Here is a 27,374-nt window from a genome sequence, read left to right as displayed (position 1 = left end):
ACTGTGCGTATCGGCGGCTGAAAATGTCATCGGCAATTTGTTTTCTGTGTACGGTGAGTAATTATACTGACACTGTGACAGCTCGGTTACTTCTCCCACGCGGTCTGGGTAAATTTTCCCGTGTCGAAAGTCCAAGTGCGGACAGTGGTCACATTTGACCATTTCTCATTTTACTATCGTCTCGGTAAAACCTTCCAAAAAAAAAGTCCAGTGCGGACACGGCTTAAGACGATGCATCAGACTAGGGAATCTATATCCACATAGTCACATTGATCACTTAGTGTATACTTCATTTATTCACAACAACTAAAGAAGACCTGCCCAAATCATTCCATAATAAGCACAAAAGTCTAGCATAATATAGCTTGCTCCAAGTTTAGCAGAGGATGATTACTTTGCTACTGATGAAGCAGGAAATTCAATTGATTCTAATTCTACATGTGCATGTACTATAAGCTGAGCCACATAATTAGGGACTGCCATATTGTGTCTTCAGTATGAAGGCAGAGTCCTTTCAGCATACTGAATTCTCATCTAGCCCCTATGTCAGATTACACACACCAATTCCAGGTGATCATTCCACGCTTATGTGGCCATCAATTGCCCATGCAGCTAAACCCTTGGAAAAACAAGAACCCAATCTACAAACCAGCTGTAGAGTGGGACAGTCATAAACAGCCCTGTATTCATGGCAATAGTTTGGTGTGCAGCTCAAACAGAATGGAAAGTCATTATTTCTAGTCTTGACCTTGGGACAGTTTGAAAAAAGTGCATATGGAGCCATGAATAGATCCTAAACAGTCTGCTGGCTTGATGGACCATCTCTTTACGACGTTACAGGGTGTTGGCAAAACCTTCCACTGTATGCTTGTAGATGAGCATGCCAGATAAATCTACCATATTTATCAATGTCAATGGTACAGCACCAGAGTTACATGTATAAAAGACAAATAACAGTGGTAACTTGTATGCTTTATGCAGATATTTTGGGCTTTTTTCTGGGGAAAAAAATTGGTATATATGCAGGTGCACCAAAACTCCTTTCACAAACAAATATCCAAATCTGTAAGAAACTGATATATCACTAATGGCGTAAACTGAACTTTTCAGCTAGGATCAAAACGTGAGGACCTCTAACTTTTCGTTTTGTATCTTTCAGGTCAAAGATAAAAATGAACAAAACTACTGCAAACTGGTAGTTTTGCATCAATTTCGTTCATTTTTATCATAAAAATAAATATCGCCAAAAAGCAAACTGACTAAAATGTCCTATTTATACAAATCCTAATATTGATATAATTAGTAGAATTTGATGATTATGGTCGGTATGACAGACATATTGTTTTGTTCAGCTGTAATAGCACGTGTAAACCTCAGTACATTCTCATTTTTGTATTTTGTAAGTAGAAGCCAAATACAATAATGGTTAGAGGACATACTGTGCTTGAATATGAGAACTCAATTTTAAAAGACAAAAACCTGAGTTTCTCAAATGACTGAGACTTCAAATAATACCAACTGCAGCAGCAATTTCAAATACCAGATGTATTATCCTGTTGCAAAATACATGTATGTTGTCACAAATCACTAGCACATATGGGAAATTTGAATTGGTCATCATTCACCTTAGACCCAGTGTGGTATCTCCTTGGCAACTTAAAGCTATAGTCCATCATTTGCAGCCATCCGAAAAGTAGCTGGCGTAATTATTGTTGAAAAACATACTTGGTTGAAAGATAGTAAGGGACTAAACTCCCTGTGAACTTATTCTTTCTGGCAAGCTGTCATGTTGAAGTAATCAACAAAAGAAGGCCTTTCCAACGGTGCTTCTTAAGACGCACCGTAGGAAAATTTAAATTAGTAGTTCGTTTTGTTATTCGGCGAAGCGCGCGCAAGCATTGGCACGACGCACACGCACCCCCGGTTGCTATAATTCGTCAGATCAGTGCGCGACATCGCGTAGCTGCATTCGGCTCAGCGAGAACGTGTCTCGGATGCTGAATTCAGGCGCAATTCAAAACATGATTCAGCAACTTTTGATTTGAAATTGAGATCCTAGAATGCTGTTTTTCTCAGAATATACAGCTGAAGCTGAGCTGAAACTTTATCAGGTTAGTTGTTCAGTACCCTTCTTTAGATTTTGAGCACTTTTGTTGCTTCAAACGAACAAAATGCACAAATTACAAATGATGGACTATAACTTTAAACAATAAAATATTAAACCAAGTACGTTACAATTCAAGTATTAGCCTAAGTACGTGTGTATAATGTCCAGTGGCCCCCCCCCCCCCCGGCTTTCAGAATATACATAGGCTGGCTAGGTAGTGGTACGTCAGTCTGTCTCAGACATATAGGCTTGCTAAAACACCCTACAAAATGGAAATAATAACCTGAAATGTAATGGGGGTGCATTTCAAACAGTAAGTATACTTCACAGACCCTTTAACCTGTGTGTTCCACACATTTCTTGCCCTTTAAGAGATCAGCTTGTCATTACAGCCATCTTTAAGCCAGCAACTGCTATGAGTGGTGAATGATACATATAGGCCAGCTGGTAGTTCCACCAGCCTACTGCAATCTACCCATGGGAATGACAGCAGGCCAACAATCTCACCTGCTGCATCTGGCAATGACTTACCAGCAGTTTCACAATATTTTATCTTTCTTATGGATTGTGACATTTCTGAGTTGGGTAGACTACTAAGAAAGAGAGCAAACTAAGAATGGTCCCCCCCCCCCAAAAAAAAAAATCATTGTAGACTTGTGTTGCTAGTAATGAAAGATACAATAAGAAGGGGCCAAAAATATGAAATAAACGTGTAAAAAAAAATCAGAATGATGTCCACAAAATAAGAGCATCAAATAGAAAGATGTAGGGTCTGCATGATGTTCTAGGTTGGGTGGGGTAATTGGAAACGTACTGGAAGCCTAAGCTGGATGGTACAGATACAATAAACGTTAAACGAGTCAATTAAGATTATTTTGGTTCATGACACCAACTCACGATGAACTCATTTGCAATGAACAAAACAAGAGACCACCTTAAAACACTCAACACCTTAGAACATTTCATTGGCAATCTACATAGGTACATCAAGGAATTGTTTTCCTTCAGATTATATTTGAGCCGATAAAGCTGGCTGGCTGGCCGACCAACTGACCTCACTTTTATAAGCCCCAAAATATGAAAACCGTAGAATTAAAAACAGATGCCCATAGCAAAAGACAGAGTAAAAACAAACAAAAACAAACAGATTTAGTTTAATTCACATGTAAACTCACTCTGAAGATTTTGTATAAAGCAAAGCCTCCACAGCTATACATGTACTTTATACACATTTATTAGACATTATGTTACGTACTAAAATGAAAAAAAGCCATACAAAATTGACCCAACAAGCACATAATATGGGAAAAAGCCCCTTACATTCTCAGATGTAGTTCATGGTCTTTCACAGTGTCTAACTTAAACTCCTTGGCCATGACCTTTTCTAGACAGGGCAGATCTTGTAGCTAGAATCCTACAGCAATTATACAGAGGGTATGTGCTGGAATACAATGCCCTCTAGCTGCACTCTACTCAATCTTGGCTTGACAGACCCCACCCTTGTTGGTTTTTATACATCTCCGTTTTCCCTTTCCTTCTAAAGGAAATCCAATTAGATTGCTGCTTTTCCCCAGTCTGGCTTGGCTTCTGCAATTTGTTCCTGGATCTGCCAAGTCAGATTAGCTTCACAATATCACAAGTCAGCACATCATTGCAACTTTCAACTCTGCTAGTCAGGTCACCCATAACTATGACCATCATAACTTAGACATTTCATTTCCTTTTTGTCCAAATTGACCTTTCGGATTTAAACAAAATCCAAAGACACCATCAACTTTTCCACTCTGAATAAAGAAAACAGAATTATTGTGATTGAAAAGAAGGCAAAGAATTGTCCACATACCTGACATGGGAGGGGGCGAACCCACAGGTGTTGACGGATTAGAAGGAAAACTGCTATTGGTGTGATCGGCTGAATATATCTGTAGGGAAACCCAAGAAATCAATATTCCTCAATTACTATTAAAACTTTTTTTATGCAGACATAAACACATCTCTTTAGAAATTAGAATAAAGTTTGGGAGATACAGAGACACTTCTACCTTTTGTTCAAGTTTCTACCAATCAAGGTGAAGTTGGATCTTTGTATATGAATGTCATTTTAGCATAATTGTCAACACCTACTACTTGTAATGCACATCATAACCAACTAAAGAATTAATGTGACCATGTGCAACACTGACTGTTTGGCACAGTGTTCCTAATAGGGGGTACCTCAGGTCACTGTGGCTACGAATGCTCATTGTTCTTCTCTCTGACTGACTGACCTAGAAATTATACAGTTTCATCATTTCCTATGCCTGTAATGGAGGAAATTATTGCTAAGAAGAAAAGTAATCCTTTGCCATTAATCTTGATAAAGTTGATTTGTGTGAAGTTTATATACTGTCAAGTGTCTACATGAATCATCCAAAGCAAGGCTGAGTATGTAAACTACAACATGTGAAACTGGTAGTTCAACTTCATTTACATACATGTACGTACATTTTTCAACAAGTTAAACCTTAACCACAGTCATATGTTACATGCACTAAAGCATATGTACCCAAGTCAAAGGAAATACCAGAATTTTAATTTGTCTAACTCCCAGATTATGGACATTTGGAAGAGGCCTTGTGTTTGTCTCATTTCTACAAGAAGACAATGCAAAGATTACATAAGGTTGCTATGAAAGAGTTGGCAAATTGTATAAAAAAAAGGTAGGAGTCATTTTTATCCGTTGTGATTTAATATTTATCTTTGGAAAAGGAGTCTGAAATGTAGAGACACTAGAATCCAAACCTACATGTACTTGCACTGAGAATTTCAGTCTTCTGGAAACGCAAAGGGCACCCACTGGGCCCTAATTTCAACTCATACTTGCTCCAGATGTCAAACATTCAAACTTCTCACCTACATTCCCACCCACTTACAAAATCAGTATGAGCTTAAATTGCCGGCAGGATGGGGTCTTGTATGGTACACTTCTTTCAATTTACTCCTCCGTTCAATGCCCTTAAAACGAATAAATTCTTGCTGCATATTCACCAAAAAGATAATCTTATTACAAACATATATGTACACTCTAGCAACTCTCCACACAAAGTATTACTTCAGACATCTCAGATTTGACATACCTTTTTCCATTTGAAATAAGTGTACCGTTTCTGTTAATTTCCAAAGTATTTTCTTGCACTCCCTTCATTTGCATTATTTGGTTTAATCCAGAAACTGTCCTTAAAATTATCGTACAATTTAAAACATATACAATGTAGCATCTACATAATGCTACAATTTCCTACAATACCAACAAATTTTAATTTTCATACAGGGTGAAAAATTTTAGATATCAAAACACTAAGTTTAGAACAGTTTTGTGTTCATATATTTCATTTATTTTGATTCATAAAGAGGGTGAGGCTGATTATGCTTATTCCATCCTGGTAATGTGATTGTGGCAAATCGCTGGCCCTGGGAACAGTAACATTTTTATGTCTACCTCTGTAAAAATTGACCGGTATTTCACTGAAGCTATGTTCAAACGTTCTCACTCTTGTATGCCCTGGCTTTTGAACAAAAAATGCTTAAGTGTCTAAAGCTTATTTCAAGCCTTACAATCAGAGCTCGCTTGCAAGATACATATTACCATAGAAAATACATACATTGCTGACTGGTACGAAGATATCATATTTGCACTCGTAATACAAATGTGTCGTTTCGTCAATTTTGTTAAAATTAAATATAATATGTGGTTTTGAGGGAAAAATTCATTAACATCAGATTTTTTGGAAGGAAATTTGACAAAATAAGAAATCCAATTGAAATAAGAAAAGTCGCATATCTGCTTGTATCATGTGAAGTTCAGCTTCTATGCATGTGTACTTCAGCATGTTTGAATAAACTATGTGTAGGTTTACTTGATTCACATCAAGATTTTAAATCAACAGAGAATAATATTAAAAACAAAAATCATCCAACATGAATCACTCAAGAAAGATCTTTATTTGTTTTTGTTTGGGTCATTTTTTTGTTTAATTAAAACTTTTTTTCCATTTTAAACCAGTAGCATAAAGGTCTAATTTGAGATTGAATTTCATGAAGCTGGTCCGTGTCATGCAATCAATTCATTTGAAAGTATCAACATTCTCAATACAACTAAGTGTTACTATATGGTTAGAGTTACTACCTTTTGTACATGTACATGTATAACATTCGCAGCAAAATACATGTACATGTACATGTATGTACATGCGTGAAAACGTAAGGTGCACACGCACAATGAATGAATCAGAACTCCTACTGTTATTGGAAAAAAATTCACCAAATATCACCTTGCAAATGATTGAATGCCTGATGTGAGTTTTACAATTTCATAATATTTTTCGAGATAATATTGCTTAAATTAATATAAATGTATGATGTACATGTAGGCACCCAAACAATTCCAAACAAAGTTTAAGAATATTTGCTTATCCCATTAGGATAGAACTCAACAAAGGCAGACTTTTTGTAAAAAAATAAAACCAATCATAAATGTTGTCTTCAACTGTAAAAACTAGAACAGAGCAGGCAGGTCAGGCACCTTATATTGGTGTATGGTGTGACCATGGTGTGACCGACCCCAATGCCAATACACTGTTGCTTGCTGGGGTGGGGACTACAACATTTCTGTCTTTATTTAGCTCACACTTGAGTTGATGATGGAAAGAAAACAGCTCACAGAGGAATAAAGTCTTCAACATGATATCCAGGGCCATTAACCGTGGTTCCTTGATATAAAAAAGGTGGCAACATTGATAACCATTGGTAACATTTACATAATTTTAATATACATGTAGGAAAATGGTCTTATTGGTGGAAATATAAGGCTAAAATAAAAGCTTGAGAAAAATACACTGTATTATTGTGCAAAACACCCAGTCCGTCACTTCCTTTAATTAAAAAGCTATGTTTTAAAATACATGTAACTAGTTTTAACCGTAAAGCACCTATGATTTTTTATGACTGAAAAACATATTTTCAACTTTTTAATAAAATGGAACCAGGCATATTTCTGAATGCACACATAACATATGACCTTTCATGGCATGGGTTAGTGTAAGAGTAATGACATGCAACATATGGCGAAATACAGTCAGTCAAGTATTGGTTATTTGTAGTACAAACCACAACTCTTCCCCATGTGATCTGCAAACATAAACATGAAATAAAACTGTTTTACCCCCAAAGATTAGTGTTCACGCAGATACTTTGATACTGACCAAGCATTACAACTGAACAACTTCTATGACATGTATGATGTTGACTTCTTGTGGTCCACTAAGTATTTTCTCCACTCCAGTGTTTGCGTCAACAAGTAGTAAAGTACTTTACAACCACAAATGCTGATTTACGAAAATCAACGAAAGGGATTTTTGCACTGATTTACAATACTTCCTTTAGTTTTAGTGATAAATTGACCAAATCGCATCATGGTACGTGATTAGGTGCACAAAGGTATGGAATTTAAAAAAAAAAAATTATTTTGCATTTTTAATTTACGTGGGATTTAATTAAAAAACACATCAACAATTCATAATGAAAAAAAAACACCATGTGATATTACAAAAATACCGACGTAGATGATGGGTTAGAAACATATTCCAAACATTTGCTTCTTGAACTGTTAAAGCACACTCTCTTTGGGAAACGAATGACAGCAGAACAGTTTTTTGATAACACACTAATGAATGTACAATTCTCCTTTGTTCCCCCCAAATGCAGGTTGCAATTTTAGAACTATAACATTTGAAAGGAAGAAATAGAAGACATAAAACTTGCAGTTGCAATGACAAGATTTAGAGTTCAGTCAAAATGATCTTTGTCAAAGTCAAGAATGACTGTAGTGGCTGATCTTACCCATGGATATCTTGGATGGCTAAAGCTGGGTACAAACATTGTTGGCTGTGAGTGCGAATGGTGATGCTGATATGCTGCAGCAGCAGCTGCAGATGCAGTCATACCAGGCACGGTGTATCCACCCTCAGCCTGCTGCATGTGGGCATGGGCAGGCCTATACATCCAAGCAGATAACAAGACACCAATACGAGCAATAATCAACAAGACCACCAAGGCGTTGCTGTCTTCAAAGTTGCTGAATCCAACTTGTTAATACTAAGCCTATTGCACAGAGCAATCTCAGTACAAACTCCCTCGTGATCAATGATTGGCAATTGTGCTTGTAGACCATACAATTCAACAAATCCTATGAAGTATGATGAGTCATATGGCCATCCATCCACTTCCAGACTTCAGTCTTCATCCAGTGCATGAGTGGACTGAACTTGTTGCTGAGATGCTGTTTTCTGTGCAGAATTCATGCTGAGATTAAGCCAGTCAACAGTTGAAAGTTAGTGGTTTGACCTCCAGCTCCAACAAATCAGTCTTTGGAATCTGGAAGTGATCAGTTGGAGTGCTTGGGATTATGTAATCACTGTAATGATAAACTCCTGGAGACTGCAAGATGGACAGAACCCAAGCACTTTGTGGCTGTCTGTTATTTCCCCTCAATGCCAGTCAACTGAAACAAACCTCAAGAAGCACTGAGAGTAGATGTGGTCTTGCAATCATGCAATAATGTCATGTATGAACAAGTACAAGCACCAAACTCTACAATTTCAGCAACATACATGTAGACACACTCCAAGAGTTAGATACCAGTAGTCACTTGCTCTGACCAATAACTTTTACATTACTGTCACATGGAAGTGTGCAAAGCCTACGGGAACCAAATAAAAACAATATGTAGAGCAACCTAGTGGTATAAAGATATACCAGACCTTATGACCAGACCAATGCTGTTATAAATCAAGCTCTTCTCAGTACTGAACATACCACCTCTGAAACTGGTAAAATGAATGCAACAACACAATGAGTACAGCCTACTATACCAAAGGGAGGGCTAATGGTCGTGGGAAGCAATAAGTCACTTTATTTCCTGAAGGTGACCTTGCAGACTGAACAGAATGACCCTTCCACACAACTAATTGGCACTGTCCATGATCAGTGTTGGGATGGACAAATTACAACTAATTTTGTCAGTACTTGTCATGAACTGAAGGCAAAGTATTGTCAAATGGTAATTAAACATGAATATATACATGCATATTGCATTCCAGCCTAACAAACAATGTGTATAAAAAACAAAAAATGAAACTTGTTGGACATTTATGAGCTACACTGTGTTTGTTTCCCCTGGTATAAAATGGAAGTGGCCAAAGTCAGCAGGGTATCATGTTACAGCCAAGGCCTGGTTTTCTCATCATCCAGAATAAACCTTCATTTCCTGTGTACCAGGATCTGATTACATATTTTTAACCACCCCTCCAAAAGAAATGGACTACTCTGTGAAGTTTATTGCTGATGCTATAATTTGATTTAGTATACTTGCTGAATTCTGTCTGGTGATGGCACAGTGTATGGTGTAAGGAAGTGGGTTTTTTGTCATGGTTTTTGTTCATCTACAGACTACAGTGCACATACATGTTGTACATGTACATGTATACACTTTATTGAATGTGTCTGTTTTACGTTTACTGCTGCAACTACTGACAAACACCCAACCAATATTTCATGATTATGCTCATATTCAAGGAGACAAATAGCGAAGGTGTACACTGAACAACAGACATGTTATGCTCCTTAACCTTACATTCAATATTATACATGTACATGCATGTATTCAAAGGAGGGTCTTAAAATTGGATACATGTAGATGTTGCTGGTTGTTTATGGTAACCACAGGCCATGTGCTAACCAAAAGGAAGAGATAAACAGATGACTTCTCTGTGTTTATTGAAGGGCACAATGTATTACTATGCATTCATAAATACCTGAGAGTGAGACAGTTTACCTGCTCCTATTGGTCGAGAGCCCGTCATGTGGGTGGTTTTAAACGGAGAATAAAACACAAGCAAGAAGTGTTTAAAACCGGCCAGAAATGAAGGTGGTCCCTGAATCAGAACAATAAATTTCTGCTTTCGCAAATGTATTCTTTGAAGTTTGTAGATTCAAATAATTTTTATGAAGCGAATAATTTTACATTGTTTCAAATTAGACCTGTCTTACAGGAGGGAAACATGGCTTAATAAAAAAGAGACTAAAAAGTTGCAGTATCATTTTGTCTGCTTGCGCCCTGGCCACTGCCTCTCGCACACACTGTGCAGTGCCTAGCTCCATATGTTACGTACACTGTACTCGTGGGAGCTACTACACATACACACAACCAACTGAAGTAGCTGTACACATACTGGTACGCCATACAGCATGTAGAAGTCACCAACTCACACACAGTCACACACAAATGGCCGGTCTTGTGGGCAAAACACATCGTGACAATTGCAGCTTAGCGAGATTTCTTTCGGACCTTGCTTCAAAACAACACATCTAGGTGTATTGACAAACTTTACTTGCCTTGTATACTGTCAGTACAGGCCTTTTCATGAACACATGACACTTTTTTTACGATACCGCTTTACGTTTAACAAAGTTGTTCACAAATTGGCTACGCACTTGGTAGCTTAGTGTATCACGAAAGCGTCAGAAGATTTGGTAAACTCTGTCTTATTTTTTTCCACCTTTTCTTGGTAAAAGTATGCCTGAAGCCCTGAAAACAATGCTGAGGAAATAGGTTACTTTGATATTTAAAAATCCTCAATGCTGCTTCTCTGAGGGTGTCATCTTGGGTTGTTGCATTTTGTTTGGAGAGGAAAAGCAATGACATGCTCCATTCATAGAAATGGCCCCAGAACATGGATAGCAATCTAACCTAAAATTCGTGAACAAAACATCGTCGGAATTTTGTCAATGTTTCTACTTTTTGGAACGTTTTGTCAATTTGTCTATGTTTTTGACTAAAAGTTATTTATGAATAGGAATAGTAGTGTGGTGAAGCAGATAATGACCCTCGCCTTCGGCTTGGGCCATTATTGGCGACCATGCCTCTACCGGGTTTTAAACCAGACATTTAAAACTGCTCTTTCGTAATATTATTCCCTTAGACACTGACTTTTAAGTATTGGCAAGTCAGAAACAAATCATTGTCATTGCATTTACTAATCTGCATCTACTAATACCTGATCCTGCATTGATCCACCATTAACAGCAGAAATTCAGTCCTTAAAACAGTGAAACGTCACCTGGATGCACTTTGAAATTTAGGCAACAATTACATGTAGAATCAGTCTAATTTTGTAGTAGTACAGTGATTGTCATACAAAATTCATCCTATTTTCAAAAGCACTTACAGACAGCACCACCCTTACATAGAAAATAAAGCCAACATTAATTTTGTTTCATCAATTAAAAGAGATGGGCAATTCGTGACCAAAGTGGACAAGGCTGAAAAGTGGAAAATTCATGAAATTTTCTGAACTATTAGCATCACAACCTTAAATGTGGTATCAAATAAAAGGAACAACAAGACATTTTATTTGAGTGATGTGCGAATGAGATGGGATGTGGTAAAATGTTTTTGTTTTTGGGCGTAAACAAAAACTGGTTGTGGGGCTGAAATTATGGATTTCGGGTAGTCATTTGGCATCTCGTTTTAACATGAAAAAATGTAAGTGCTATTGTGACTTTTTCTTTTTAAGGCAGAGAGAAAGTTCACATTAAAAAAAATTAACACACAGAACTCAGAACACCATGATTCAGAATGTTTTTTTTTATCACATGTGTGAAGTTGATTTCAGACACGAAACGTCTCAGTCTATGATGTTTTGTTTTCAAGGTTCAGTGCAGTGTGGAATGCATGCTACTCTGCTCACCCACATGTGCATGCATGGTATTGCGAGGTCTGATCTGGCAATTGCAAAATTAGACAGAACTGTGCAAGCGGTCAAATACATTGTTATTGGGGTGATTGGGCTCGACCCAACTACCTTTTTAAAATTGTTAGAAATCTTCTTTCTTACTTTCAATTTTTTTTTTTACTGGACAACAATTCTCCAAGACTTTTCTTCCAAACGGCATAAACTTCCAACTTGGAACAAAAATCAACCCTGATCTCAAGGTGTGCATATTACTTTGAGGTCATGATGATGTCATCAGGTATCAAATTAAAAGTGATTTCAGTTCGAAGAATGACCATCTTCTTGAACCATTAGAACATGTCTTGTCAGGTATGTGAATTGGTTTGACCTTTACTCCCGGGGTTACCAGCAGGTCAAAGTTAGGTGAACTCAAAATACCAACAGAATCCTCAAAAATCAAAACAAACCCAATTTCTTTGAGTTAAGGGATGAAGATGAAACCTGGTACGAACATGAGTCCTTGTCTGAAGATGTGAACATTTTTGTGAGGTCATCATGACGTCATCAGATATCAAATTACATGCGTTCTAAGGTCAAAATTGGAGAGAAAAAAATACTTTGAACTATAACTTTTGAACTGAAAGAAAGTTTGTTCTTTCATTTTGTCCAATGTTCGGTTTTTGGGATGTGGTAGATATTGCCTTGTGCAACATTTTTGATTCCACAAAGCCATTTGGCCTTTACTGCCGGGGCAACTTGAAGTGCAATGAGAAATGAATATAACTTGAAAACGGAACTTTTCACTACAATCATACAATCTAATATGCTTGGGCATTTCCAGCTTGTTTGGAATCGATTCCGCTCCGATTCAATCTTAAAATCACATTTCCATTTGGTATCGATTTCAAACTTCCCCAGGTTACAAAAAAGAACCACTTTAAAACTACTAAGGGGATTTTGGCAGGGGAAACAACAAAATAAGAGTTCGACGAGTTTTTTCTTTCATTGTTTTTTTGCAATAACATGCAAGATTGAAATCACACTTCACCTTTGCAGCACTATCAACAGATTGCAGTTGAAAACAGTCAGAAAAAAAATGTGATTGTCAAATGAAATTGTTGCTAAATGTATACTGCTGCTTTCTCTTAGTTCCATTTGTGGTTTTATATTTGTGAACAACATTTTGGCGGAACCATAATCATTGGGTCTGAATATAACATCATTTATTATTGATGCGTCATGTACTATCAGGGCAGGGATCGCTGATGAACGAATTACTGAGTATTCTATCTACACATTCGTCTAGTACCGGCCACTGCATGTCATTCTAAAAAGGAGGGTGGAATCCCTACAGGCCCTGGAAATTTTTGATTTCAATTGTACACTCTGCTGCTCTTACATGTATAAAAGTAGCTTATGAAGTTGGAACATTGCCAATGAACCCCAAGCTTTGTCAATTCATTTTCATTTAATTTTCCCAATCTGTTTCCCAATCTACCAGTCTGAATTTTGTAAGGAAGTCATCACCACTAAAGGAAGCCTTTGTGGATCGTGCCAATTCATAAAACCATGCTCCTTGCTGGATGCGTACCTGTACTCGTCACCAAGCCTTTGAAGCAGAGCTCGTAAGATACCATTATGAACAAAAATATTAGCTTTGTGATTATGGGACATGCTGCATTTTTGAAAGTGAGCATTTGGCCAATAACATACATCCTATCATGGCAAAATAACAATAAATGACATAAGTGACATATTGGCAAAGTCCGGGGGAAAAAACCAAAGCGCCGCATCACCATGTTTAATTGCCTTTAATCTCACAAGTTAAAAAAGGCAGTTTGTTTTTTGATGCACTCCATATACTTTGAAAAACTGTGGAGGATCTGTTTTTGAAGAATCACACTATCTTTGAAGGCATGTTGAAGTATGCTGGTCTTCAAAATCCTTGTATGAAGACAGGCACCGACACCAAGGTAACTGGAATTGGCTTCTTCAGAGAAGTGATTCCTTACAAAAGTGGAATCATGATTCTGATTCCAAGTTGAATTGACTTTACATCAATTTCGGCGTGGAATTGCCCAAGCCTAATATATACATGTATTATGCAAATATTCAATGAGGGATGCCAAAACAAATGATGGCATTATGACATCATCACCTTAAATAAAATCGATTTTTTTTTTTTTAAAATAAACAACTTGTTTATCAAAATTGTATCAAATCACCTGCAAACTTTCTTTGGACAATAACAAAATACTTAGTGAAGTTTATGGGAGATGATGTAAAATACACTGGAAGTTATTTTAGGGAGAATTTAAAAATGATGTGTTTATTATTACTTTTTATTTAAATTATTAAAAATCCATTTAATTTGTACTCAGTGATGATTATTACACAAATATTGAAAACGGCTACAGTTAACGTTAGTCATCCTACAACATTTAACAGGAAGTATGATGTAATCAAGCATGTATACACACACGTTTGTGTAATTTTTATGTTTTCTGAATTTCAGTATTCTTTTCTGTTGTTACATTGACATGCATTCGCAACATACATGTATTTCAAATAAAATTGCTTTATGCCCGATCACCCTGTATTTGTCACAAACACCAAACATCTATTTTTGTTGGATTCTGTACAATAATCATTTTTGTTTTCATCTGGGAACGTGGTATGCATGTACATGTACATACAACTGCAATGTACCCTACTTTAAAATGAAAATATCCATATCCCGAAAATGTAACATTGCCACTGAAGCACACCAAATGTCAACAAATTGGCAATGTCCTGTAAGGTCAAGTTTCTAGAACACGACCATTCAAAAACAACACCGCTTCAAAAAGCATAAACAGGCTAGGTATTTTTTCTTTTCTTAATTGACAACATCCCCTGGGCCCTGTGTACATGTATATAACTTTTCATAAATTGTATAAACATTCACGTTTCAATATTTTAAGTTTTTAAGCATTACTTCATGTTTTCGAATTACTCATAAAATGTTAAAAATTGCCTTGGTTGACAAAAATATCCTTGTCGTGCAAAGCAAACAGAGTTGAATTCACCATGCACAAAAAAATCTTACGATTTGAAAAGTTAAAAAGTTATGATAAATGACAGAAACAGTTGGGAATGGATGGTATGAAATGCATACTAGTCAGACAAGTGGGTGTAAAAAAACACAGGGCGTGGTACATGTACATAGACAGACAAGGATTTGAATAAGAGGGGTGTTAGGAAAGATTAAAAGATCCTAGCAGGAAGAACAAAGCCAGTGTAATCCCAATACAAATGCCAATGATTGCCAAGAATGACAGATGCTTGATCTCAGTCTCTGATCAATATTAAGCCACTTGGTCTGGCTAGCAGGGTGGGGACTGTCAGGCCCTTTCAACATCAATGCAACTTGACAGCTTGCTTACATACCCTATTTCCCTGGCCCACTTCTTAGCTGTTAAAGACCAAATATTCAGTACAATGGTGTAACAATATTCAGTACAATGGTGTAACAATACATGTGTGTAAGCTTTAGACATAAAAAGGTAAAAGAAGACACCTCCAATCAGACCACTGTTGCTTTCATTTAATTGTTCTTTGGTAAAGAGTTCAGTTAAATTTTGCAATGAACTAGTGATTGTATTTGTGTATGTGAAGAATATTGTCAAGTATAAATGACCTGCACAAGGCTAACACATTAGAATGTAAAATGAGCAATACGATCATCATTTTCGTTTTAAAAATGTTGACTAAGCCTGTTCGGTATGACGATATTTCACGATATTTCGATTTGATTTTCATATCGGAAATCGTATCGATCTCATAAAAAAAAATCGGCACATCGTGGAATTCGATATGCCGAAAAATATCGCGATATTCTTTTGTAGTACCGCTTTTGTAACCATATAGTCAACCCCTTGAGTTTAAAAACTGTCGCTAAAGCGCTCCCATGAAAAACCGCAAACCACAAATTCACTGTTACCGCATTGTACCGCAAGGTCTTACCTATTCAGGGGCGGAACCAACTGACTAACGTCACGTGTATTGGATTTTGCGTCTTCCACGTGGCAGTACAAACAACACAATTTCACCCCACATACCAAGTGCCGAAATCGTAATCACGTGCGTAGTTAACCGAAGGGAAACAAAGTCTCTGACATTTCACAAAGAAAATACTGTACCTGTTTTATTTTGACGGAAATGTGAAGTTGTAAAGACAGACAAAACACCGCAAATACTTGAATTGTAGATTATGACGTTGAGAAGTGAATGTTTCGTTTCGGTGTGCGGCCAGAGCTAGAGGCCGGAGACACCCCGGGCCCGCAAATTGTCTTTTTCCAGCCAAAACGACATCCGCATACGCACGTTAAGCGCCCTCTACGATACTTTTATGATACATGCGCACCATATATTTATTAGGTTCCCTTGATTGAGGCGAGCAGTGCGACAGCTCAGTCAATAAAAATTTTGTGTTTTACACCGCGAGGTTGCAGGTTCGATTCACGGTATTGCACATGAATTTTTTTTTTTTTCATTTTCTAACCTGAGGCTTGGGAGGATTTTTTTAAAAAGGGAAATAAAGTCCGAATTTCATAAATTTAAAATTTTTGATTTTTTTCTCATGTTTTTAGTATAGTCCAAAACGCCATAGCGTATTGCGGATGTCGTTTGGGAGAGAAAAAAAAATCGCCGCTGGGCCGACTCCGCGCAGGCGAACTAGATCAAATTTCCTGCACGTATTTTCCTGACTCGTTCCGTCTCTTCCGTGGTTGTGCCCGGGCACTTACACTTGCTTAGTGCCAAAACTGTCCCAAACCCAAACTTATGAAATCTGTTCATATTTTCAGCAACAAAAAACGTCGAAAACCAACTGCTCAATCGTGCCTTTTATTTCGTTCACAGAACAGAAAATGCATCGCAAGAAATTGGACTGATCCATTAATATTTGTAAAGGGGTGCTTCACCCTCATTTTGGAGTTAACATCGTTTTTCAAAAAAAAATCTTTAGAAAAAAAAATATTTTGTTAGTTTGTAACGAAGAACTTTTTCTGAACCAGGAAATATTTCGGACTCCATTAAAAAAAATAATATTTGTAATTCTGAAAAGGTGGAAATACTGATAAATTGTTTTCAATGAAGCACACCCTTGCTGCAAATGGTGTGGGCTGTACATTGAGTGCACGTGGGGATCAATGCGGCGTGCATTGCATGCTAGTGCTTCGTTCTTTCCTCGCGATAGGATTTCTATTTGCACATTTTTATCCAACATTTCAAGGTAATTTTTTTTCGATATTTGAATGTGGAATATGTTTTCTACTTAAATTGGCAAAGTAAATGAGACTCGAGTCAAATAAAATTGACGATTTTGTTAAGGACATATAGGTTTTTTTTTCGTAGCAGTGGATCGTGACTTCGGTCCCGTTTTGTTTGTTTGTTTGTTTGTTATTCCATTGTTCCATGAATGGAAAAATGACGTCATCACGATAATATCGCGATATCCGATTATTTTTTCACGATATGCCGATTTAAAAATAAATGGATATCGAACAGGCTTAATGTTGACACTCTAATAACATCAGTCTTAGCCTGAGATTCCATTATAAATTGTACAATAATCTGTGTTCCAGGTCTGTGCCTTGTTGTCAAGATTCATTTTGGTAGGCATAATTGCCATTTGCACTGAGATTGTAATATGGTTAAACTCAAGTTCGGAACCAGTCTAGCTGGCTTGTACCCGTTCATAGGGTGTGTAATCGATTGCAAACAAAATGCGGACTAACTAAATATGGTAAATTGGGAGCAGTATTTGAAAAAAAAAGCCATTTTTTTCCCCAACTCTGGTCGACTGACCAGCATTGGAAATTGATACAAAAATAGGCATTGGAAATTGATACAAAAATACCACTTTCTAGAAAATGACAGCACACCAGGTGCCTTGATTTTACAGGATGCTTTAGACTGCATTCACCACCAGTCCAGTGAGGTATTTCATAACAATTTGGTAGTTTTGTTTTTGGATGTTTGCAAATGTTGTATATTGCCTTTAATCACTGTTTCTACCTCTGGTTCATTTCTTCCCATCCTTTTATTCATTCTTACTCTCTCTCTCACACAGCTTTATCAGGCACACACCATTCACATGGATAGATGATAATGATATATACTAAGCTCTTCCTAAGGATGGCCTCTGCTACTGCTAGTTGATAAGTTGAGTATAGGCCACTGACTTCACACACCTGAAATGTACACACAGGCTGGGAAGCTTTGTCTTTCATCAAAGGAAAAGCTGAACAGTTATTGATGATAGTATAAAATGAACTTCTGAACTCGACTATGATTTGCAGAAAAGCAAAAAACCCCAATAATTTACTGAAGAAAATAGCAGTGTTAATGTAGGATTAGGACTGGTGTAATAAGAAGGGAAATATCAGTCATGAATCACATGGCTCAGTGAAATGTCAGGAAATAGGAAGACTGAATACTGAGGCCACTGGGCTTTAGGGATCTTCTCTTATTTTGATGAAATGTGAAAAGTGAAGCTTACACACAGAAAAAACCCACATTTTTCCCCAGCTAAGTTAAAAATATTCATACAAATTCTTGAAATCTGTGAAATGAATAAAAACTTATTTAGTTAGCACTTGCTGTTGATTAGTGAATCAAATTTGGAAAAAAATCTGTCAGTGAAACATTCGCTGTTAAACTGATATTGAAGAATGTAAACAAACTCGTCTTTTATTTCTCTTGGCTTTAACTACAATGGAAAGTCACTTTATAAAAGTAAACTATTTTATTGACAGTGTTTGCAAAACCTATGAAAGACATAAGTATGTGTAGTCCTTGCATTCAGCCTAAGTGGAAGAATTGCTTTGATCCCCTAAATGCAAACATTCAATATAGCAACAATCCTTCACAACCAGCTGCAGAAAGTGTAACAATTTCCTTTGTGTAGATAAGTAATGCATACCACATGGATCAGAATGTGATTTGACAAAAACGGCTTATGCGAACACGGGACTGATGTTGCCATAATGTCAACAGAGGGCAGTATACACATACACATTTTCTGATTCTAACAGTCAGCTTCAGTGCAGTACCATAAGAGCGCCCTCATTCAGTCATTGTTGACTACATGGCCTCTTCCACTGTCACACAGACATGGTATAAAAGTTGATAACCTGAATAAAATGGCCTTTTGAAAAAAAACCAAAACGTACAAGCTGTACAAGGTCCCATCAATGCATATGGAGAGTAACACTGTTAGTCTCATTTGTTATAAAAGTTTAATGTTAGAATTATCTGCCTTCATAAGACCATAACGAGGATTGTAATTTCTTGACATTAGTTGTCTTATTTTATATCATGGATTAAAATCACCCCCAATAAATGTTTGTGGAACACCACCTTAGAAATCAGTCATACAATACAATTTACTTCTCGGTCTTCAGTCCTTTAATGAGAAGTTTGAGTAGCAAACTGACAATTTCCTCTTGCCAAAGCAAACTTTCATAAGGCCAAAAAAGGACAAAAATTGGGTCGGGTCACATGGTCACATGTTTTATGTAAGCTCAACCAGAGCAAGGAACATGGTCCACCCACTGTCGTGTCGACGTTCTCTATGCTTCTCCCTGGTTCGTCAGGTTGGCCTCTTGTGGCGTTGGCCTCTTGTGGCGATATCAATTGAAAAATCGTCGTCAACTTCCCCATGGTTTTTCACAAAGAATTTCCTGAATGTCATTTTGAGATTTTACTGGAAGAAATTTCCTTTTTGCTTTTGGAAAATTTTCACTTTCTCCGATGTCTAGAGCAAATTGCAGTCTTGTGTGCACGTGCACAAGAGCAGAACGAAATCCACAAAAGACATGCGGCCGTCTGATCCGATGTGAAGTCTGTGCAACGCACGTGGCCATTGGTGGAATATCGCATAACGATTTTTCCTATTGGCTAACGCGATGTAAACAAAGACTTGCTTTCAGCAACCTAAAAGCGTTTAGTTTACAAAAAAAAAGATCGTTAGCACACTTTGCTTCCAACAAAAGTTTCATCGAAAATTGGTTTTCATGATGCATGGCGTCCGTAGGCTTGAAAGTCTGTATGGCCGTGTAACATGCGGTCAGCCAATAAAATTGCTTATTGGGCACAGACATTAAAGTAGGGATTTCCCCTGGCACGCAATACTGCCCTGCTCGCACACACGTGTATCCGCACGGAGGAACATGAGACACACGGACCAGACATTTTTGACTGCGTTGCAATGACAATTACGTGACGAAGGACCCAAGCGGTCTTGGTACAACGTACACATTTTTAAAGTACACGCAAACTGATGTTAGACCACAATGTTTTCATTCGAATAGTATCAGAAAGAAAAAAAAACACTCGCTGATAAATTGTTCTGGCGATTGGGGATTTTGAGCGTCGGTATTGTAATATTTTTTCCCCCAAATAACCAATCAAATTGTGTGGGGTCACATTATATCGCTTTCAAAAAAAGGGTCGGTCGGGTGACCCGCACCAAAGGTATTTTTTTGTTTGGCCTAAGCTGAAAATAATTTTTCAAGGGCTGTACAGAAGTTGATGTCAATCACAAAACTGCTCCAGGAGAAAAGGGAGGAGCCTCCCTCAGGTTATTTACATGTAGACAGCCTAGGTACCTCTAACTACACAATGAGATAACTAGCAGCATTGGCACCTCATTTCTTCTACACAGAGATCTTAAAGGGTCCATGAAATGAATTTTTCTGAGTAAAATATTTTGTGCAACTTTTGACACCTCTTAAAGGGAATATACAATATTTGCAAACATCACAAACAGAAACCAATAGATTGTCTAGGTACCTCCTTCCTCCAATACAGTGTTCTTGTCAGCCAGAAGCCAATACGGTATCTAGGAACCTCGTTTCTGCTATACAGTGTTCGTGTCAACCAGAAGCCAATAGATTGTCTAGGTACCTCCTTTCTGCTATACAGTGTTCTTGTCAGCCAGAAGCCAATGGATTGTCTAGATACCTCCTTTCTGCTATACAGTGTTCTTGTCAGCCAGAAGCCAATAGATTGTCTAGGTACCTCCTTTCTGCTATACAGTGTTCTTGTCAGCCAGAAGCCAATATATTGTCTAGGTACCTACTTTCTGCTATACAGTGTTCTTGTCAGCCAGAAGCCAATATATTGTCTAGGTACCTACTTTCTGCTATACAGTGTTCTTGTCAGCCAGAAGCCAATATATCGTCTAGGTACCTCCTTTCTGCTATACAGTGTTCTTGTCAGCCAGAAGCCAATATATTGTCTAGGTACCTACTTTCTGCTATACAGTGTTCTTGTCAGCCAGAAGCCAATATATTGTCTAGGTACCTACTTTCTGCTATACACTGTTCTTGTCAGCCAGAAGCCAATAGATTGTCTAGGTACCTACTTTCTGCTATACAGTGTTCTTGTCAGCCAGAAGCCAATAGATTGTCTAGGTACCTACTTTCTGCTATACAGTGTTCTTGTCAGCCAGAAGCCAATATATTGTCTAGGTACCTACTTTCTGCTATACAGTGTTCTTGTCAGCCAGAAGCCAATAGATTGTCTAGGTACCTACTTTCTGCTATACACTGTTCTTGTCAGCCAGAAGCCAATAGATTGTCTAGGTACCTACTTTCTGCTATACACTGTTCTTGTCAGCCAGAAGCCAATAGATTGTCTAGGTACCTACTTTCTGCTATACAGTGTTCTTGTCAGCCAGAAGCCAATATATTGTCTAGGTACCTACTTTCTGCTATACAGTGTTCTTGTCAGCCAAAAGCCAATACAGTATCTAGGATCCTCCTTTCTGCTACACAGGGTCCTTGTCAACCAGAAGCCAATACATTGTCTAGGAATCTCCTTTCTGCTATACATATTCTTGTCAATCGGCGGACAGGGTTCGTGTCAACCAGAAGCCAATAGATCGTCTAGGTACCTCCTTTCTGCTTTACTGGGTTCTTGTCAGCCAGAAGCCAATAGATTGCCAAGGTACCTCCTTGTCAATCTGCAGACAATACACTGACTGGTAACTCCTTTCCACTATACAGGAATCTTTTTTAAAATCAGCCAGCGGATTCTCTGGATAACTCCAATTTGTTATAATGGGATTTCGCCTACTAAAACTTAGTATACACTCTGGGTAAAATCTGTTGTACTATACAGGCATCATTTTTAACAAGTTCTTAACATGTTGGTTTCAAAAGGGACAAAACTAAACAGTTTTAACATCAGCAAACACTTCTACAACCCTCACACAGAATGAAGTACAGTCTGAAAGGATTGTTTCCTTTTTGTGCAACACCCCTCGTGACAACTTACATATGTCCCTTTACAAACAGGCTTTTAAGTTAAACCCCCTGACTCCCACTTGATCTATTTGTGAGCAGGCATGATTGAGAAGGAAATCATGTAGGCCCACATTGTGGGTATTACAGGAATTAAGAAACATATTATCACCTACAATAAAAGAGTGAGGCACTCACAAGATTGCAAGTCTTCAGCTTACCAAACAGGTCCCAAATATGCAAGATCAACCAACTAGGTTTACTCTTGTACACTTACCTAAACAGTTGTTTTTCTTTATCACATTTGGCTATTTTTCCCATAATAATCAGTGGTTCAATAGGGAATTCACATGGTACTTGGTACTATGGTACTTGGTACCATCAAAACCTGTATGACAGTCAGAATGACAGTGGGAATGACAGCAGTGGGAATGACATTATGCATATTTGCTGTAATGCTGTTATATTTTGCTTTCACCTGAGAATGGTAAAAGTAACCTAATTTTATTTAACAGTGAAAACTACAATTAATTTGGTTAATTCAAAATTTAAAAGAAGTTAAAAAAAAGATGTTTGAGCATATTATACTTACTGAGGCTAATGCCTTTCCCAATGTGTCTCCTGTTTGTGAATTGCCCCCTCCTCCACTTACATTTGTCGTTCCTCTAACAGCTACAAATAAACACAAAGGTAATCTCATGAATCAAAGCAAAAAAAGAAACAAGTTTCATTTGAAGAAGTTTTTGCTTTCTCAAGGTTTCTAAACCCTTGAGAGGGTCTAGCAGAAGTAGCAACGTTCTGTAATCAATCAGTTACTCCAAATACCTTCACAAGGTGCACTTTACAGTGTAAATGGTTAAAGTGGTAAAAGTTAATTGGTTATGAGTACCTTTAGCAATGAAACTACACGTACTTGATCCATCTGTGTATTTTATGACACAATATGGAATTTCATGTCATTCGATAGATACACATTAAAAAACAAAAAGATCCGCCCATCTAAAAGCAGTGATAAAAATCATCTGCATTAACACATCCTTGGTAGCAAGCCCACAGAATCCAACTTACTTAATGTTGTGTCTGTTCCATTGGTTGGTGATGAGGTTGAATATGGAGAGTGTGGATGCGTGGAGGAGGTTGTTGTCCCAGGTCTAAAGGTTGACATAGGAGGAAGACTCAAGGGATCACGATCGGGAGACAAACTATGACTGTGGACATGACCACCACTTTGACTCTGACCATAGCCCTGTACAACAGTAAATACAAAAGATATTAACATTCAATCAAATAACCACTCTACCAAGGGTTGCAACTAAATATCTATTCAATCTGGGCTATGAACTGTGATTTTTTTCCTGCCAACGTACCGATACAGACTTTATGACAATTAAATTTATGTCTCTATGACAATGTCTAATCTGGCGAGGAAGGTTCAAGATCTTTATGTCATATAAATTTTACTGGCTAGGTTAGCTAGGATTTTACATTTGCAGGCAGCATGTTAGCCAATCATAATATAGATTGCCCTATATCTGGGCAGATTAAAAAACAATTTTAAAGATAAGTGCAGCGTTGGATCGCATATAGGCATTTTTTCCCTAGAAATTTCTAGGGCTTCAGTGCAAATAATGCAGTAGTTGATTGATAGAGTTGATTCACAGCAGACTTAGCTGCGGTTGAGTTGCAGCCTTGTGCTTGCAGTGCTGTCGCAAACACAGAGCAGCGGTTAAAGATTCCAGGCAAGATTTCTATACAGGCTTTGGCAACTCCTGATCGTGCATGCATGATGATTGTGCATTACAATAGGGGTGGGTATTAGCCCATACTTTTTTAGCTGCCCCCTCAAAATATGTAGTGACCCATGGGAATCAAGGGAAAAATGCTTTAAAAATTATTTGAGACCATTAACCCCCCTGTACATGGCCCTCAAAGTGTCATTTTGAAAATATAGTATGGTGCCCTGACTCCTTGTGCACAAAGTGTATGTAACTATTTTTCGGCTCCAGACTATTTTCTCCCACACTGGTCTAGCCTTGACAAAAGTTAGTAATCTAGGGGAAATAAAGAAACTTCCCTTATTTTTTGTTTAGTAAATCCTTTTGTTTCACCTCTGAAGTGTATTTCATGTATGTCATTACAACTTTAACCATTGCCGATACAAATTCTTACTTTTAAAAAGAAAAAATCTTAGGTTTAAAACACATGCCCATGCAGCTTTGTATGCGGAATGCAGTTATATGTACCAACAGGTCTACTTATTTTTGTTTTGCCTGGGGAAAAAAAATTTTCAGCACATACCAAAACAATAATTAAAAACACAAAAGTTGAAAAACATGTTCCTCAACTAAACGGACCGTTGAAAATTGCCAAAAGAGGAGGATTGCACTTTTAATTGTTTGCGATTTGTTGAATTTTTCCCGTTTTCCAAGCTTACACATAACTTGGCTAGTATTGGTCCAAGTGTTAAACAAGTTCAATTGTGTCAGATAAATTTACATGTATATGCTGAATTGAAAGGGAAAAGCAGAGAATAGTATATATATACATGTAGCTATTCACTCAAAAGTCATTGCGGGTATGATTCATGCTGAATGCATACTTATTTAAGAGATGTCCATGACCGGCTCTGTTGAATATCATCCATCCTTGCATCTGCTTTTGTTACCCAAATATAGCGTCAGATTTGCCTAGTCTAGGGCCTAGTCTTCCATACACTCATATACTTATCAACCTGGTCTGATGATACGAATAGTCCTCCCATGCCTTATAGTACTAGTTTATCCTTAAATTCATCCTGTGCAGAATTCCACTGCACATTACTTCTGGTATTGTAAACTTGTTACACCAGAGTATTCTCAGAAGGAACCTGGCTATCTTCGCTCAATAAGATCAACAGTTAGTACATGTAGCTTTGACCAAGTTGACTTGGGCTGATGAAGAACTAAATATAATTAATACCAATATTTTTACCCACCTCATTAATTACAAAACAAATTATCCATGAAGTTTACTGCAAGGCAGATTTCAACAATGGTAAAGTGGAGGTCACAAATTTTAAACTTGATTAACAATCATGACGTTGGAACTTAATCACCCTGAACCGAGTGGTGATATCACAAGTTTCAAATTAGGAATGCAGTCATATGCTCAGGGAAAGTGAGTGGAAAAACTGTCATCTAACTATGGACCAAAAACCAACTTTTTCACAATCATGTTGCAAGAAATGGCCAGTAAAAGTAACTTCACTTGTTTAAGTAATCATTGAACTGCAAAATATATTACTTTTGATGACTTTTGAAGTCAGGGAACATGTCAGTTCAACTAGCCATAGAGGGTGCCCTTCGCCCAAAACTTTTTGATGGCATGTACAGGGGGGTTAAACTTTTCCAATGTTTGTTTTAATGTTTGATTGTTGTTTCTAGTAGGCTACTACATATTTTGAAAGGGGCAGAACATTAAAAAGTGAAAAAAAGTGAAATAATACCCACCCCCAATTACAAAGAGACTAACAACTCTAACAATAGAACGTCCCAAATTGCTTTGTGAAGCACCCATTTTGCATCATAAATTCTCAGTGCAATCAGCATAAGGCCCTGTAGACACACTAAGCCTACCATCATGGAAGCTTTCTCTGTTTTATCCTTACAATTTGCAACAATGAATCTTATTGTTGTATCACCCTTTCATTGTGTGCTTACACTACAGCGCCTTGATGACCAGAAGTAGCCAGGTCAATTGGCAAGATTGGATCCACCAACTGGGAGACCCCTATCCGTATTATAAAGATGCTGCATCAGATGGGGTTAAATCACTCTTTTTGCACTAAACATTCCCATAACACCCAGTACTAAGGGATCTGATCCAGCGTATTTGGACATTCAGGTGAAAACAGGCTCATAGCCACAACATTAAAAAAGACTATAAAATATCAGTTGTGAGGAGCATAATGATTGTTTTTAATTTAACAGAAAAATAAGAGAATGATATACATTTTGTTTTCTTACCATAGGTTCATGTGGTGGGTATGTAGTTTGTGATTGTGAATATGAAGAAGCAGAGTTGCCTAAGATGGAAGTAGAATGAAAGCTAGCACTGGATGGGGCCAGCCCATTACTGTTCCAGGGATCTGTACTATGTGGACTGTGGGTGCCTGAAGCAGCATCTGGAAGAAAAAACCTCAATGTTACAGTGAATTGTGGGGATAATAGTAGTCAGGCTTAACTCCCCAGATGCACAGGAACAATATGGGTTTACCTGCAGTAATAGGTGTCATAGTTCTCAATTTCGGATTGCTAACTGACCAAAATATACATTGTTTAGATGAGTTGAGTGGCCCATACGTGGCGCAAGTTATATTGCAATGCATATTGCAGTATACAGTCGTAGTTAGGCCAGCATTTTTTAGTTTGTTGGATTACAAACCCGCCAACTCTGAATTTGACAATTTTAGAAAAACAAAATAAAATGAGAACATTTCGGTTACTTGGGATTTTTCAATATATGAAAAAAAACCCCAAGATTTTAATCAATCCCCCTCCCCCCCCCCAAAAAAAACAGTACTTTAAGTAAATTGAAAAAATAAGACATACTTTTTGTTTCCTATTTTGTTAAAGTCAAAAACACAGCGTAGCCCATATTGCGGATGTCCCCGGTATCCGATCCAATCGCATGCATGCAGAAGTGCTGAGCATGTGTACACACATTGATGGAGCCAGCTTTGCGCTTTGGCTATTTTCGCCTGACATCACAGAATGCCATTACATGTGTATGTACGTATTACATGTATGGATTATGCTATATGGCGTTGAAATCATTGAAAAAATACAACTTTCCTAATATGAATCTTGATGATTTAATAAAACATTCATGGATTGATTCCCATATGAATCTCCTGGCATCTTACTTACCCATGAAGTACTCGTTAGGATATATGCCTGGAGGCTTAGGGGAAGGGTAACTGGATGGATCGGATGAATGGTGATAGTCCTCTTGACTATTAGGAGAATACACCTGCAAATTAAAAAAAATAAAAAATCAAAGATTATTAACTGGACAAGAGTGTTAAAATACAAAACATATTAAGAGCTCACAAAAGCTACCAACAAATGACTTATCAAAAAGCACCACATTTTCTTTTACTGTTTAAAATTTATACAGAGCACACAACGTTGTACAAATTAATGTTGGTAAAGTGCTGAATAAACT

General features: G+C 37.5%; 1 protein-coding gene across 3 annotated transcripts in view; it reads right to left on the bottom strand.

The window, feature by feature from the left end:
- Nucleotides 1-27,374, bottom strand: part of LOC119720683 (transcription factor 12-like) — a 95,593-nt gene that overhangs the window by 35,855 nt on the left and 32,364 nt on the right. For all 3 annotated transcript variants that reach the window (XM_038190480.1, XM_038190479.1, XM_038190478.1), the window contains exons 4-8: nucleotides 27,077-27,179; nucleotides 26,174-26,331; nucleotides 23,238-23,415; nucleotides 22,762-22,841; nucleotides 3,951-4,029 (exon numbers count right to left, since the gene is read on the bottom strand). In XM_038190480.1, coding sequence (XP_038046408.1) covers nucleotides 3,951-4,029; nucleotides 22,762-22,841; nucleotides 23,238-23,415; nucleotides 26,174-26,331; nucleotides 27,077-27,179 — 598 coding nt within the window. The remainder of the gene's footprint in view (nucleotides 1-3,950; nucleotides 4,030-22,761; nucleotides 22,842-23,237; nucleotides 23,416-26,173; nucleotides 26,332-27,076; nucleotides 27,180-27,374) is intronic.

The sequence above is a fragment of the Patiria miniata genome, unplaced genomic scaffold, assembly GCF_015706575.1.
Source record: "Patiria miniata isolate m_02_andy unplaced genomic scaffold, ASM1570657v1 HiC_scaffold_9, whole genome shotgun sequence".
Classification (NCBI taxonomy): domain Eukaryota; kingdom Metazoa; phylum Echinodermata; class Asteroidea; order Valvatida; family Asterinidae; genus Patiria; species Patiria miniata.
The sequence above is the reverse complement of the archived record's forward strand: the minus strand, read 5'-3'. Positions and strand labels throughout refer to the sequence as shown.